Genomic DNA, 14,764 nt, shown 5'->3' with positions numbered 1-14,764 from the left:
GTTTAATTGGTGATTAGATGATAACTGTGAGCTCTAATAGTGAATGGCATTTTTTGCTTTTGAAGTCGTCTTTGCTCATCCGGACTTTTTACACGACACACAATTCCTGCACTGAAAGGACAGTATCAATTAACAGAGCTCAGAAAGCTGAATTAATAACAAACAACAGCACGGTGGTAAAAATACTCTACTAGACTTCCCTGACTTTTAGATTCAATTACTTGTCAGTTTTTATTTTTGCTAAAGTGCTGTGAATCAAAAGTGTTTGTCGTTTTTTAACAGTTTCTCCATCGTAAACATGAGAATTTGTAATAAAGTGGACAGTTGCAAAAACAGAAGATGATTCATATCTGAGTCATTGTAAAAAGCATCACACAGGATTGCACGCAAGAGGAGGCAGACACAGAGAATGTGTTGGGGCAGCAGGGATTGAAAATCACCCATCACAGCACGGAGAGGAGAACGGGTTTTGAGTCAAGATTTATGAGAAGATGCTTTTTCTCCACTGAGGTGGTTAGGAGGAAGTTCCTGATTTGGAAAGCGGCATTACATGAAATGATTGGTCGTAACTGCCAGCACTGATTCTGGTGTATGGAAATGGCAGGAACTGTTGATCTCAGGATATTGGAACCATGTGTGATTGAACGCTCTTTCTGTAATAATTTTTGCTCTTTTGTTATTGACTTGAAATGATTATTACAGCAACTTCAGAGCGAGCTTCAACACCAGCTTCGACTGAAATGGGTTGGAATATAATTTCTTCTCCACAATACAGGGCAGTACTTTCATACATTTCAGATGGAAATGTCGATTATTGCTAAAGAAACATACGTCATGTTTGAATTGCAGGTGCTGGTATGTTCGGTTACTACTGCAAGGGTTGTCCTTGGCAACTGATTGTTCTCATTGTCTGACCCACCCCTTGTATCCATCTGAAGATATACACTGTTTAAAAAAAAATACATGACTGTAGAGAATGGGAGAGGGATTTTGTGCAATCCTTACTTTAGTAATCAGATGCAGAATCAGGTTCAGATACATGGGTAGCATCTCAAATCAATGACTGCCTAAACCACACTTGGGACATTTCCATGCAAATAAAATTGCACTGTAGATGAATTATTTCACTAAAAATGAATAAAAATTACCATGATGTAAACTTCCATCTAATTTTCAGCAATTTTTTGTGGATCTTTTGCAGTTGCTAAAAAAACCTTTATTGCTTGTTGACAATTAGCAAACAAGTTGCTGAAAAAAAGATTTTAAAACCTTTTCTAAAACTAAATTCCCAAATGAATCTGTCCTTTACTAATGTGAATGTCAGTGGGCATTAAAATGAGCAATTTAAGAGACTACATTAGAGAGTTACTCAGAGTGGAGGAGTGCTAAGTTGTCAGAGTTGACACTATTGTGCCTCTTTACACAGCTGGTGATCATTCACTCAAATGAAGTGAAAAACCAATTAGTTGGTAGTAATGGAGACTTCTCTTCAAACATCCATGTTTCCGCAAGCAAACTATTAACACTGTATGTTTTTTTTTCAGACTGAGCTTATTTTCTGCACCCTTCCATTATGCTGTATATAATTGGAGCTCATAAAATAGAAAAGTGAATACATACTTTCGCACTTTACCATGCACAGATTAAAGCCCTTCAGCCAAAAAGCAAACACACAAAAGGCAACTGCGAAAACATTTGTTGGTACGTCCAAGTGTTTTTTTTTCTTTCTTTCTTTTTTTTATTCAAAGCACTGTTTCAACTTCCTGCCAAATTTTCAGTAATGTCTGACAAATATGAATTTGTACCTCATTTCCGAAATGATGGCACTTAAGCAGTGACAGTTTGATGAGTAGGTGACGCTCATTTATCATCACAATCTTCTTTACTTGAAGCTGGAAACACTGTGGAACCACATTAACACAGCATGACCCCCAGTGGGAGGAACACATGAAGGACAGCTTAGCATGTCTTTCATGCATGGTAAGCCTTGTCGGATGTATCACAGTGCTCCTCCTGTACCTAAAACAAGCAAGAGACACAAAAAAAAAAGGTGCACGTGTTTCTGTTAATGAGCAATTGGATCCAAGTTTTCACTTTGGAAAGGAATTCCCTTAAGTGTGCGATCCTGGAAATGCAAATGACAACACGGCTGCATATTCAAAGATGTAAAATGGAGTCGTCATCTGTCCTAATAACCCTGTAGGGTGCTTTCTGCGGATTTCTTTGAGTATCTGTACACTGAGTAGGAGGGACTGTCTGGCTTGGAAGTTGGATAATGCTTGTTCTTAAGCTTAGCAAAAATGTGAATAAATAAATGATGATAAGGGCTTTTATTAACTGTGTGATTAGCATGTCTTGCTTGCAGTTCACTTATCTTTATTCAGTGCCTCACCTTTGTGAAACAGCCAACACACTTCACAGCTTTGGAGGATGACATGTGTGAGGAGAGAGAAATAGATAGAAATGGGGGGAGGTAAAGTGCAGAGACATTGTCAAGAAAACACCAAGGGATGGCTGCACAGAAAAGCCTCAAAGTGGAAGTTGTGACTCTGGGATAGTGAGACTCAGAGGTAAGTGTTCAGGCTTGGTGCTACAAAGGGCAGTATAGTGCTTACTTTGATTGAATCAATTGCTCTGTGTAAGTAGCTGCTGGTGCTGGCTTCCCCTGGGTGACAGAGAGGTCTACAGAGAGCGAACCAATCCAACCATCCATGGCAAGAGAACAGGGAAGATTAACAGAGCAATGCATCATAGCTGTAGCAACCAGTGATGTGTAGCAGACTGTATTTATTGACTCATTGGCTGTATTGATTGTCTCAATTGATGAAAAGTCCAGAGACAACAGACAGACGCACAGCAGATTATGCAAAATCAGAAAATAATAAAGGAAAGATGATGGGTCATGTTGTTATTTCATTGTATGAGTAAATTAACATTTCACAGCAAAAGCCTGTAATATCTGATACAAGCATTCAATCAGTTAGCGCTGCTGATCATGTGATTAAGTGTTTGCTAGTAAAACGTCTAGTTACAGCACATTTGACTGGCATGAGTTATCCCATTCAAGTTAAGCACATACAGTAATGGCTTGGTAATTTACCTGGGCATGTATGTAGCTTTTCCTTGACAGCAAATTCTCTTTGACATTGACATTGTTCCAACAGCAGCAGCAGTTTATTTAACACGCCATTAATCTCTAACGACAGAAGACTGCATAGCAGCAGATGTTTGGTAACAAACTTCTGCTCGGTCCTCTGGTGTTTTTCTTCACCCTCATTGACATGTATTACTGTGACAAGAGGAGGGTCACAAGGCAAGCAGGACCACAAAAGTCAACTGTTATTTTTGGGAATGCTTTGGCAGCACCAAATTTTTCTTCTGCCTAGATGCAGACTTGTTTGATGCACAAAGAGAAAACAGATTCATTTGTAATACTATACCAAAACCACTCGTAGTGCACCACACTGGTGCACATGGTCGTCAGTATGCTAATGTTCAACTGTGCAGTGAAACAATCCAATTATTGAATGATGGCCACTGTACATCTTCTCTCATATGTATGCAATTAATGAGTGCAGATCAACCATAACAGTGACACAGAGTAAATTAACACTTTGGTAAACTTAAAAGGATTGTCTCCACTCAGATATAGACAACTGAAAAGATGAGCACATGTCAAAGGATTATAGTTCTATGTCTATCATGTCCTCTTTTCTCTCTCTCTTATAAAGCAGCAGAACTCTTTTAAAAGAAGTAATACAGAACACTTCATGGCATTAGCCATTGAAATAGAATATCTTTTTGTACTGAATGCTGGTGAGTGGGCGTGAGGGCAACAAACTGCAGGAAAGTAAAGGGAGAAGAAACAGGCAGAGTTTACCCTTAGGGCTCATGAGGTAAGGACACTTAACTCATCGCATGCATTGCCATAGTCAACATGATTTTTTTTATATCAGTTCTATGCTTTAAACCCAAAAGGAATAAATCATCTCATTTACACAAATATAAATATATTTTATGTTTAGTATATACAATAATGATCTGCCATCATCAAGAAAAAGCATGTCAGTAAACTCTTGCTAATGGGTACAGACACTGCAAAGACAGCCATGATTGATTGGCGTGCTCAAGCACTCTCTGAAGATGAAGCCGGACAAGATTAGTTTTAGTGAGAAGGCTGGTGGTGTGGCTGAGCCGTGCCATGCTAGTCCTGAGAGCTACGAGTTTCACTGTCCTCCTCCAGCTCCCATTCAAAGTTCTGACCAGTCATTTGGTAGAACATCATGTTAAAGGGCTTGTAGAACTTGTGCAGCCGCCGAATCACATCCGGGTCAATTTTAGGATGAGTTCTCCCTTTAGACTTGCCAAGGCATCTGGGAGTGCTGCTGTCCTCTGGCTTCTTTAGACATGGAAATCCTTTCGTTTTATTAAAGTAAAAGTGTTTGTCTGTGACAATCCGCTTCAGTCCCAAGAAGTCCTGCACTTTGGCCATCTCACCAGCAGGATCCACAATGAGCCTCTCTCCACTGACAAAGTGCATTTGGGAGAGTGGGAAATACTGCATCCAGCTCTCCAGGTGAAGCGCATATATTCCTATACGCAACGCACTCCATGAGGCATCTATAAGACCCAGCGTCCGGTTCTTAAAAGCCAGAACCTCAAAGGTGGGGATATCGGGTTTCTTGGACAAAGTCTGTGTATAGTCTGAAATGGCTCTAGTGACAGGATTACGCACGACAATAATAAGCTTGATGTCTCTTGCCATGGAGTGGATGCGCTTGGGGGCATGGTTAGTCACAAAGTAGCTTGGTGTCTTCTCCATGGTGATCTGGCCCTCCAGCGTTGAAGGCATCAGGTCTCTGGGAACAGAAACAGCAGAGGGGGAAAAAAAACAGCTTAGCATGGTATTACCCTCAACACCTCTTCCAGTGCAAATAACATACCCAAGGACAAGGTGCAAGCAAATCTGGTACATTTACTAAGCAGTACATTATTCGAAATTACAAGAGAAAATAACCGTTATTATCACTGGACATTATGTTGTGAGGAGAAACATACAGCTAATTACATCCATAGAGTAATATGCAAGAGATAAAAGAAGGAAGATGAAACAGCAGGAAAGCAAGTATGCTCATTGCTTAATTGACTCCATCTGTGTTACTCCAGGAGCTGTTTTGGAACTTTAATAATGAGTTCACTGCATATCATTAATACTGGGGTGCCTGGGGTATTGTTTTGTCATACATTTATTATGCATGCTAGGCTCACACTCTGTGCAGGCAGTTTTATTTCTAATGCACATGCACTTCCCCGGCAGGAGAAGATTGGAATGGGTGCAGGCAGCTCTATTCTTTTGCTCTTTCTGCTGCATTTAAGGTTAGGGGCCGATCATTTAAAGCAGCAGTGATTAATTATCAGATTCAAGGTGATAATTTGCAGTACAGTTGAAATGTCCCAGACTTGATGAATTTATCCAGGGAGTCGCAGGAAGCCATGTGCCATTGCCACCAATATTATGAGTTTCGTCTCTGAGTTGTAGGATAGGCCAGTGCAGAGGCAAGTATATCAAATGCACAGAGGCAACTCTTGTTTTTGCAGCTTTTATTTTTGTATCAGTAATAAAGCATAGCAATCGCCTCAAGCAAACCCTTATCAAATGTTTACACTGATGTTCATTCCAATCCGTACTGTTTTCTTTGTTTGTAGGCTATGTGATTCAGTGCTAAATTGGTACATTAAATCCTCTGTGAGACATGCAGATTATTTAACTACTAACGAATACAAGCACAGGAGCTGTGTAATACAATGTAAAAAAGAAGCAGAATCCAAGCACGTAGAAAGCTGCTTCCTTCCAAATTCACCAATGTTTGCTTGGAAATGAATGTCCGAACAACCGACCAAAATCCAAATTATTTCTTCTGGAGACTCACTGATTTAGTGGAGAAATTTCCCCATAATTCTGGGATAAAAGCTATTTCCTTCTCCCTGCAATATTCTTTTTCCATTTGGCTGCCCTGCACCACAAACCTACAGTTGTAACGATATAGTCACATCAATCATTTGCATCTTGGACATATTCTAAATTAACTGTTCTCCAGCAAAGAATCCAATTTACTCTGCTAGACATAAGAGCTGTTATGCACATATCGACCACACACATGTACCCACGGATACTGGGCGGAAAGTCTCACAAGTGGCCTGGTAATTGCATCTCAGTAACAGTATTGCCTTCCTGATGGGTAATTTCCCTCCGGATTATGTTTGTCTCTTGACAGTATAGAACTGTGGTTACTTCTGGGCCTGTAATGGGATATTAAACATATCTACAGATAGCATAGTGACCAGAAAGAGTATTAGTTTTCATTATATTCAATCACTTTCCACACTTCCCCCTTCCAGTAATAAATGGCTAAAGATTTTTTTAACCTTTCAAGGACTTTAGGTCTGTCTGCCATTAAACTCCAAAGTCCAGTAGGTGGTCTAATAGAGCAACATCGCCATGCAGAAAAAAAAGTTCAGATACACACCACAGCGAATCACCTTGAAACAACCGACGTCCTACTGTATGGACATTAGCTGCAGCGTCTCCCTGGCAATCTTTGGAGCATATCCAATTGAAAGGACAGTTATACAGTGTTCAAGGTTACTTTTTTTGAAAACACAAACATAGCAGGCTATTATTGTAATCACGCTCATTGCTTGTCATCATACATTTAATTAAAAAGCGAGCGAAAGCACATAAGCCAGGTAGTTTGTTATTGCGCTTTTGATTGAGAATCAGTCATGGACCATGTACGTCTAAAATGTCAGTTGGATGTTGAGGCGGGAAGGAAATCAAAACACTGATAAGCAAGCTAATTTTACTGTGCATTTCAAATGACTCCTCTGGCCTTGCAGTCTAGTGGAACTGAAGTAAACACGAGCAAACAGTTAACTCTTACTTTTTTTTTTCTCTCCACATCAGCTGCTCAGCTCAATGCAGGTCATTCAGGTGGGTAGCTAAATAAAATCCATAGCGCTAAAGTGGCGCTGCTTACCATCTGCTGTTTACTGCCTCACACCGAGAACATACCACATAACATTTATTTCTTGCATTTCAACACATGCCTAACACTTTATTTACATAGCAAACAGAAGTTTGAAGATAGAGGAAAGGTCTCTCATACCATTTGAGGAATTCTAACTGTGTTGCATTACAAGTAGCTAAGGAAATAATATAAAATTACTCATAAAATCATTGTCAAGATATGATCCTCTGACAATTTATGGCATAAAAAATATTTCCATCAAATAGTAACAATACATCTTGCAATCAGATACTTTGAGTGGAAGAAAGAAGTCATCCACAGTGAAATAAATGATGAAAAGAGAAAATCAACCTTTAAAACAAGTTCACTTTCCAGTTGCACCAAGGTTACTGTAAAGGAATTCCATTTCACACCCACTCCTCATAATTTTCAGATCTGGAGGATGCCATTTCAGAAAGTTGATTCATTAGTAAGAATGTGAAGTACATCAAATCAAATTTGTTGTGTGTGTTTGTTAAGACAGAATCTTAGTAGATAATCACAAGTCTTATTTCCTAAACACCCACTACAACATATGTGAGCATTTAACTCGATGTTTCATTCTGTTTTGTCAAACAGTTGTGCGGGGAATATTTTGAGGTATGATGAGGTGAGGCATGATGCTCATCTACATTCCCAGATACTAATAGGTCCAAGCTGTTTATGGAGAAATGCAGTTTCTCCAGAGAAGCTTTGCTGTTTCTAATAAACTCTGGCAGAGGAATCAACGCTCCCACAGTCTCTCATTTGGATTGATCACATCTCAGCTGCAGAGTATCAATCTGCCGTGCTTCCTCCACGTCATGTCAAATACAATCAATTATTCTAAAGGAGTCCACTCATAATAAGCTTCTGACTCCTTGGAGAGTGTACTTTGGAGAGGGCTCCAATGTTGTGGGCAGATTTGTGTGATTTTTCCTTTTTTTCAATAACGCCTAAAAACCAACATAATGATATTGAGGTGTAAATTACAGGAATTCTTTGCTGTCTGCCAATATTGACTCAGCAAGAGAGAATAATCATTTTGTCGTGGAGGTGTCAAAATCTTGTCATCTTGCCATTTATGAAGGAACATACTTTTTAGTCCTATAATAGAGAAAGCAGAAGTTGTACTCGGATTTACTAAAAATGGCTTTGATAAACCTTTATAAGTTAACCAGTGCTTAGTACAGGCAGCCCCCCCACCCCCAAACAAAAAAACAAACAAACAAACCAATAACAGAACAGGCGAATGTATTACACTTACAATTGGAATTACAAATATCAGTCGAGGGTGTAAAAGCGTTTTTCATCAAAAACAGTCAAGACATTTGCAATGAGAGATACTGTGGTCATTTTGCAATGAATAATCCAATTATTTCACCATGAGTGACATGTTTGTGATTACAGCGGCACAAAGAACAAAGACATGGGTTTACTGCAAAGTGGAGAGAAAACAAAGGTTGGTCAAATGAGTCATTCTTTGCTTGGCTCTCAACAAGTGGATGCGTACATGTTTGGCACACAAAAAAAACAAGCCCACAGGCCAGAGCAAAGGGGTCCTGGTGGGTCTGCTGTGGAGTGGGAGGCATTGTTTTGTCACGGTTAAGGTGCAACTTTTAGGAAGAAAATAAATACAGAGAAGGCTGCCATTCTGAGCCATCAGATCATGTTCAAGTAATGGGAGAGAGTTTGGCTTGTTTTTTGTTTTTCTCAACCTGAATCTGACCTAACCACCTGATTGTGTAGTGAAAGTATCCTTTCAGCAGCCTTGCCTTTAAGCTATTTACTGGATTTAGTTATGCAATGTACATAGAGCTACTTACAATTACAATGAGAATATTATGTAATTTGTCATTTAGAGCTTTGAAAAAGTGACATTAGGCTTTTCACATGTGTCACACCTATATACATATATATTTAATGAATTCTTTTCTGTTCATGTTTTAAGTTTTACATTATAATAATTAAAGACACACATGTCTGCATATACAGACACACACTTAATCCATTTCTTGCTTTTAATGATTCCTTCTGAATCACTTACATATTATGTCTTTCTTTCATTATCTTCAAATCCAAGAGGCTTTTCACATCAGAAAGATATGTATATGCATAATAGGCATAAAAGCCTTTTATTGAAATCCAGTAAAAGAGAAGATATGGTTGAATGTATTTAATATTAGCTCTGCATGCTACTTTTTTGTGCAGTAGAGTCTCAGATGCAGAGCTTTTACTGTTACATTGGGCAATATGGAAATGGTTTATTTTAACTTTTAGAATTTTCCTGACTCGTTTTACGTTAAACACTTATTTTCTTTCACTGACTGCCAGTTTATTTCATTTTTTCTTTTTTTTCTTGTTTACATTTTCTGCCTGTTGTTATTAAAAACGCAAATATATAAGGTAGTTTCATGAGAAAGATGAAACCAAACAAAACTGTATTTCAAAATGCAGTCAGGTGCTTGGTCATCAGCAACGATAAATGCATTTTTATAAAAAAATAAATCCATACTACAACATTGTTTATTATTGTTTATTCTACAATATCCCCTTTTACTCCCTTAAACTGTTTTTTGTCTGTTAATCAACTAAAATACTAGCTATTACCAGCTATTTGAAAAACCTTTAAGACTACCATGAGCAATGGCCTCCTGCATTAGAACATTATTTTTATTTATTTATTTTTCTTTTCACTCAGAGTTCCCAGTTTGGCTGATGCACAAAGAAGCAGCGATGAAACCAGGCCCATACTGACTGAAGAGTGTTGCTAGGTTGTTTCAAAGCTGTTTAGACAATAGGATGAAACCATGCCAAACTGCAGTATGAGATTTTTTGTTCCTTTCTTTAATCATAACAGTACATTGGGTGATAGAATGAGGAACACTGTTTGAGTTTTTTTTTTTTTTAAAGTCACTTTATCACTTAATAGTACACTAAATTTATTAACTGCTATTATGTGAAAATTACTATTGGTGTGGTATTACCACCTTTTAAGAGCCAAAATAAGAAAAGCAGATTAAAATCATATTTCATATATAACAGCTTTCTCATACTTACTAAGTAGTAATTAGGAGGTAATTGAGGGAGAACTCTAAGTTAATGGTCTAGTAGCTGGAGAATTTTTTGTGACGAATAAGTCATTAATAAGTGACTTATAATTATTTCTAAAGAGTCATTAAGCTACTAATGTGCATAATAATGGTAAATAAGTACACCTTAACATGGACTCCTACTGAACTATGAACCAAGTTCTAAACAGCTTAAACACATTTCAGATTTAATGCTGTTTGTCATACAAACTGTTGGCTTTCTTCTCAAGTGCATTGCTTTCTATCACCTGCAATGCCGTGATCACGGAATATAGACTGTATATCTGTCCACATTCATCATGCCGTTTTCACAAATTCACCACATTCATTAATTAAATGCAACATTTTGAGCCTGGCGGTCAGAGTTATGCTAAATTGTTGAATGTTAATATTGTCAGTCTTTCCTCAGTAGAGATTAAAAGACAAGCAAATCATGTCTGTAACATGACAAGGAGAGCAAAACTGCTATAGCCTCCCTACTCTAAATAAGCCTATTATACTTGTACTTCTGCGGGACTGTAGACTTTGAGAAATAGTTGAGGACAGAAGTGACAGCTGGTCCTGATCAAACCCCTATTCCCCACCCCCTTCCTGAGATCCCCTAAAGACCATTCCATTCCAACAGTGGGCAAGCCAGGTACTTCTCTGCCCACATCACCAGACTGCAGTGCTGAGATCTGAAGCTGTGCTCAGATGCCCTTTGGACATAAAACATCATGAAATAAAGTGTGGCAATGAAGGAGACTATGAGGATGTTTGGAATGCTGTACCGACCTGCAACATTAGTACATAACAGTGTATATGAGCCAGAAAATAAGTCTATTTTTAACTGTATTAATGTCTGGGAGAGAGAATGGAAGCAATCTTATCTCAAATCAAACTTCAAGGATATTGCCTTTTTTTCAACTTCACTGTCTTGTCTTAACATTGCTGGCTATAAAAAGGAACTGATTTCTAATCATAAATCTCGAAATAAACACACAGTACATAACCCAAAATAATATCCTTACATAATGGCTCATCTGTGGTCTAATAAAAAACAGCAGTTTGCCACTCCTCTGAAAGACGATTGTCTCCTTTTATTGTTCTTTACTTGTTTGTTTATCTGCCTTTGAATGAACTGATGAGAGCACTTCAGACAACACTCATTCAATTTGATCACAATTGCCCTCAATATTCCATTATTGATGTTGCCACTACAGAAACAAGTCTATGTTATGTGCTTGTCCCAGCAGTGCTGCACCACTTTTACGTTCATTTATTTACAAAGTTGGAGCACAAGCGAGAACACAACATAACAACCGCATGCAGGTCAATGTGATATGATAATATCAATGTTAATGAGCCAGTGGACAGAGTGTGACCTCAAAGTTTTTTTTGTTTTTTTTTTGCATTTAATACTTTATGGTATTTATGTTAAAAATGTAAAGCTCTGCATTTTCTTCTGTGTGGAACAGAGGGGTTTTCATTAGCGCCTGCCTAGCCCAACTTTATTCGCTTACACCGTTAAAACCTTACCAAATGTCTAATAGCTCAACGAAATGCACAAAACAGCAGCTCTAATTGAAAGTCACACCTGAATACGTCAAAGTCAAAGGCTAAAATTTACATCCTGGCTATATTGCAGATCCAGCTCAGTTAAGCAGAACCAATTAATATGACAGTTTGAACATGATAGATTTCCTTGCCAGAGAAAAAAATGGGCAACACTTCAGGATCCAATCAGTTTAAGTTGACCACAGACAAAACTTTGCACTTGTTTGGCTGCATTATGGAAAGCAACCTTTTATTAAAATGCTCATTATTTTGATTAAATAACACATCCATGAGCTCTTTCCGTGCTTTTTCTAAGTGGATTTATGAGGTAGCTGAAGTGTAACTTTTGATAAAGTGTCTGTCAGAATGACAAGACTGAAAGGCATCAATTATTGTGGTTAAACAAGAAGACATGAACATATGAGCTGCTGCATGTCATCAGATCAACGCCATATGACTGAAGAAAGAAATAATGTAAAATGGATAACTAATGTCACCATATTTGCATGTGTGGCTGATATAACTTAATATAACCGGAAAGCACAAATTGTATTTTATTTAATTTTGAGTATAATATGTAGGTCTTTGTTAGATATACATTACAGACACTATTGGTCTGCATTGCTCATAAGTACACTGGTGAAAACTTAAAAGAAAAGATTTGATATCTAAATGATAGATTTTTTGGCAGCTCGATCAGTTAAACACCTGGACATTTTCCAGAAATGACCTATCAGAGGCAGTATTTTTTCCTACTTTTTTCGAATTTTTTTCCCCAACTTATTATTAGGCTGTAGGTCAGCGTGACACAACGAAAAAGAAGACTGCACAAACTCTTACTATCTGTGTGCAAGACATTACCCTAACACAGACAGAACTTTGACGGTTTTTTTCCTTTTAGAAGTTTGAGTTAACTCACAAAATGTCAAGATGAATATTTTGAAAATTTATTCAGCAGACTTTTTTACTTTTGTCATTTCTCATGTTGTAAAAATCGGTAATCTTTGCAATGAAGCCTTACAGAAATGTCAGTGTTGGGCTCTGTTGATTCTATATAATGCACCTTATTCACACATTACAACAAAGGACGCAAGTGACTGAGTTGAGTACTTGGCTATTTTCTCCCTCAAATGTATGTGTTAAGCTGGCCACAGTTGTCATAGCTATAGAAAATGAATAATAAGCAATATAGTAAATAAAATGAAACATGTATATAGTAAAAATTAAGTCGCTGCTGAATTAGGGTAGGGATTATTCCATTCAAAGCTAGTATTTGGATCACTGGTTCACCATCAATTCTTTCTACGTGTATTTGTCTTGATGCTTCAACCCAAACCGAAATAGCACTCTTCAGAGCACATTTGCATTCATTTCTTAGTTACTACACAGCAGATATTGAAATGCATCAATAAGAAATCCAGCAAAAGCAAAAGTGTGTACTGTGTTTCCTTTCTTGCCTTTCCTGTTTAACATTAATCAAGGACTTCAGCGGCTCCAACAGAACTGCAGGAACATCACACATAATGGCATATAAATGCTTCATGAAGCCACTTTCAATCTTGGCAATCCTGAACATTTTCATTCAAATAAATGTCTGGAAGCCCCCATAAATCACTTAATGTGGTATCACAATCGTAATTAAGTCTGTTGCCGACTGATGAAAATGGTGCAGCATATATTTGGAATATTACAAATCTAGTGACTTTGCCAAGAGACAAATGCTTTATTAACTTATTGTATTAAGTTATTAATTTGCACACCAAATACTACCAACTGCTACAGCTTCACATTAAAAACATTAACCAGCAAAACAAAATTGTATTGTGTTGGACTCAGGAGGTACAGCGGATCCGCTACCTGATCCTACTGTTCGACTACAACCCTAATGTCAAAGTATCTTTGGGCAAGATACTGAAGTGTCGTCGATCCATCAGTGTGTGTGAATGTTAGGGTCAAAATGCTGAGGCATAAAAAAGCCACTTGTATAAATGGTAAATTAGGCTAGTAGTAAGAAAGTGCTTTGAATTCTAAAATTGTGCAGAAAATTGCTATAAAAGTATCCATCCATTTATCAGTTATGATTTAGAAACAGAAAAGGCAATGTGTTTATCAATGAGCTGTGCACTTGTGTTAATTATTTATTAAAAATGCATCTATAAGACTTGACAAAGGCTATTTTACATATTTTTAGACTGTGGATCAGTTTGACATATCACAAGGAGTAAAGGGACAAAAAGGAGTAGACCTAAGGCATTTACATTAGACATAAGTTCGTGTTTTTACTGTCAAAGCTCCAAGATTGCTTTTTTAAAGCTTAAAGTTGTGCAGACCCAACTAATAGTCATTAAGCCTATATTTGCCAGATAAATTTCTCTGTAATTTGCATTTAACCAACATTTTAAATTGGGTGTGTCCTGCCACATTTCCACACTGGCAACCCAGTATCTCTGCATTTTACATTGCAATTATTGGTGGACTTGAAAGGGTTAGAAATAAAACTTGTGATGTTTCAGATAGAAAAGAAACTCAGCTTTCAGAAGAAGGATTATTGTCTAAGAACAAAAGAAAGATTCGTGGTGAGGACAAATACAGACAATAAAAATACATTTAAAGTGCAGGTTTAACTGTCCAGTTTTAAACTGTAGCTAATATGGAATACACAATGACCCACGAATCTGTTCATATAGTTTCTATCCTTGAGCTTTTAAGTGAATTCCTCAGTCAACTGTGGTGCAAAATTTCTAACCTCAAAAGAGATGAGAAATGCCTCTAGCATTTAACTGTCTTTATGCCTGAGCCAGTGAGGACGAGGTCAAGTCTTAACACTCATTAACACTGTTTTATCTACCAGGTCCCTCTTTTCTATTTAATTTCTTTCAACATAAATTAAATCATTGTAGCAGTTTTAAGATTTATAGAAAAAAACATTAACTGATTAAAAATATCACTTAATTGCAATTCCTCTGTATTTTCTCTGTCTTCATTCCTCTGTCTCGTGTCTGACCTGTTATGATCGTATGATCGGCAGCAAAAACACATGGTAGTTGCTCTGCAACATGGATCCTGATCCTACTCTTTAAGCTTTGGTGC

General features: G+C 37.6%; 1 protein-coding gene across 1 annotated transcript in view; it reads right to left on the bottom strand.

Moving 5' to 3' along the window:
• Nucleotides 1-1,832: 1,832 nt before the first annotated feature.
• The window catches only part of hs3st4 (heparan sulfate (glucosamine) 3-O-sulfotransferase 4), a 91,729-nt gene continuing 78,797 nt past the window's right edge, over nt 1,833-14,764 (bottom strand). The window contains exon 2 of the mRNA XM_063472178.1: nt 1,833-4,859. Within this exon, the coding sequence (XP_063328248.1) occupies nt 4,205-4,859 (655 nt within the window). The 3' untranslated portion in view covers nt 1,833-4,204. The remainder of the gene's footprint in view (nt 4,860-14,764) is intronic.

This window comes from Pelmatolapia mariae, linkage group LG4 (genome assembly GCF_036321145.2).
Source record: "Pelmatolapia mariae isolate MD_Pm_ZW linkage group LG4, Pm_UMD_F_2, whole genome shotgun sequence".
In the NCBI taxonomy this organism is placed as follows: domain Eukaryota; kingdom Metazoa; phylum Chordata; class Actinopteri; order Cichliformes; family Cichlidae; genus Pelmatolapia; species Pelmatolapia mariae.
The sequence above is the reverse complement of the archived record's forward strand: the minus strand, read 5'-3'. Positions and strand labels throughout refer to the sequence as shown.